The sequence below is a fragment of the Camelina sativa genome, chromosome 19 (genome assembly GCF_000633955.1).
Source record: "Camelina sativa cultivar DH55 chromosome 19, Cs, whole genome shotgun sequence".
Classification (NCBI taxonomy): domain Eukaryota; kingdom Viridiplantae; phylum Streptophyta; class Magnoliopsida; order Brassicales; family Brassicaceae; genus Camelina; species Camelina sativa.
Genome location: NC_025703.1, coordinates 20143419 through 20144970, shown reverse-complemented (window position 1 = coordinate 20144970; position 1552 = coordinate 20143419). Strand labels below are relative to the sequence as shown.

General features: G+C 37.4%; 1 protein-coding gene across 1 annotated transcript in view; it reads right to left on the bottom strand.

The window, feature by feature from the left end:
- Nucleotides 390-1552, bottom strand: part of LOC104768013 (QWRF motif-containing protein 3-like) — a 3072-nt gene continuing 1909 nt past the window's right edge. Inside the window, exons 2-7 of the mRNA XM_010491961.2 lie at nt 1461-1550; nt 1269-1388; nt 1065-1181; nt 874-963; nt 678-788; nt 390-591 (exon numbers count right to left, since the gene is read on the bottom strand). Of these exons, the coding sequence (XP_010490263.1) occupies nt 520-591; nt 678-788; nt 874-963; nt 1065-1181; nt 1269-1388; nt 1461-1550 (600 nt within the window). The 3' untranslated portion in view covers nt 390-519. The remainder of the gene's footprint in view (nt 592-677; nt 789-873; nt 964-1064; nt 1182-1268; nt 1389-1460; nt 1551-1552) is intronic.

Sequence of the window (1552 nt, the reverse complement as noted above, 5' to 3'; positions counted from 1 at the left end):
CTGGTTAGTTTCTAGTCTTTTATATTTTTATTTCCTAAGCATAGTTTTTGAATCTTTTATATGGCTTCTCTTCTTGCAAATATATATATACATATATATATAGGTTTGACTTGATCCAAAACTATGAAACAAAACTTGGGAAGCTTAGCAAATTGAGTCCCAGTGACTACAACAGTGTTAGCGGATGCTGCCACATGAAGCAGCTTAAGGCAAACTGAATGATTATCTTACTTCTTCTATTGATTACATTATATTAAAGTTTTGTTTTGGGACTTTTTTTAATTATTATTCGTCTCTCTTGCATGGTGTGTTCGTTGAGGTTACCATCTTAATAAATTAAAAATCCATCATCTGTTTTCCAACCCAAGAAAGTTCTTTGGATTTCCTAATTAATCATATTATGCATGTTGGTTAATGTGATTTGATTCAGTCTAAATGACGTCACCGATACAAATTACTTTTGCTTTAAAAATTTGAAAAAAAAAAACAAACAGAGACGCAAAGCTTTGACATGGTCTACTACCCAAATTCTGTATCAAAAGTCTGCTTGTGTTGAATCATGAAGCAGCACTTTAAGCTCCTCTCCTGCATCTGCATACATCCCAAAACACGATCAAAAACAGAAAATCAGATCAGATCAGGTCTTCAAATGTTCATGCACACACAGTTTTTTGTACCTCTAACTCGGTAATCATTCTCATAAGATCATGGCATTGCTCCAGCATCAGTTTCTCCTGTGCAGCCACTTCCGCAAGTTGGGAGGCCAGTGGAACAATACCACCCTCCATCTGCTAATGAAAAGTTTTAGTTTATTACACTGGTTAGATACTATTGAATCTTGTCACACTTCTCCGCAGAGCCGCAAAAACTTACCGTGGGAGCATAACTATTTAAAGTTGAAATAATAGCATCAGTGACTGTTTCTGCGGTCTTAAACATAGTTACAGCTGATTCAATGTTCATCTGAAAACCGCAGGAGTTGTTGGAAAAGAAAAGAGACAATAAACAAACTTGTTTTGAGTTCAAAACATACCAGAGGAACATGATTTTGTATCTTGATTTACCTTTGCACCTTCTTTGAGGGGAAGCCTGGAAAGAACAGAATGCAGGGATTCTCTAGTCATAGACAGAGCTGAAATGTGTTCTCTTTCCATGTCCTCCCAAGCTTCAAGATGCTTAACCTGTTTCATATATATTGTATCAATCCGGTTTAAACTCGCTTACCCCTCATGGCTTGGAATTTAAAGTAAATGGAGTTGGATACGTACTTGAGAAAGCAGCACATAATTCAGCTTCATCTCCAGGTTTTTCTTCTGCAGTTTGATTCTCTCTTGCAGAAACAAATGTTTTAACTTGGTCAGAGCATCCCACGCACAGAGTAGCTGGTTCTGCAATGAAGAAAACCATGGAGTAGAGGTGATGATGACTGTATATTGCTGCATGGAGTAGAAAAACATTACCTTTTCTTGGGAGGCTACGCTATTGTTTGCAGCACAGGCTCTAGCATTGACAAACCTCCACTGAACCAACCGGTTATTCATAAGCTTCAGCT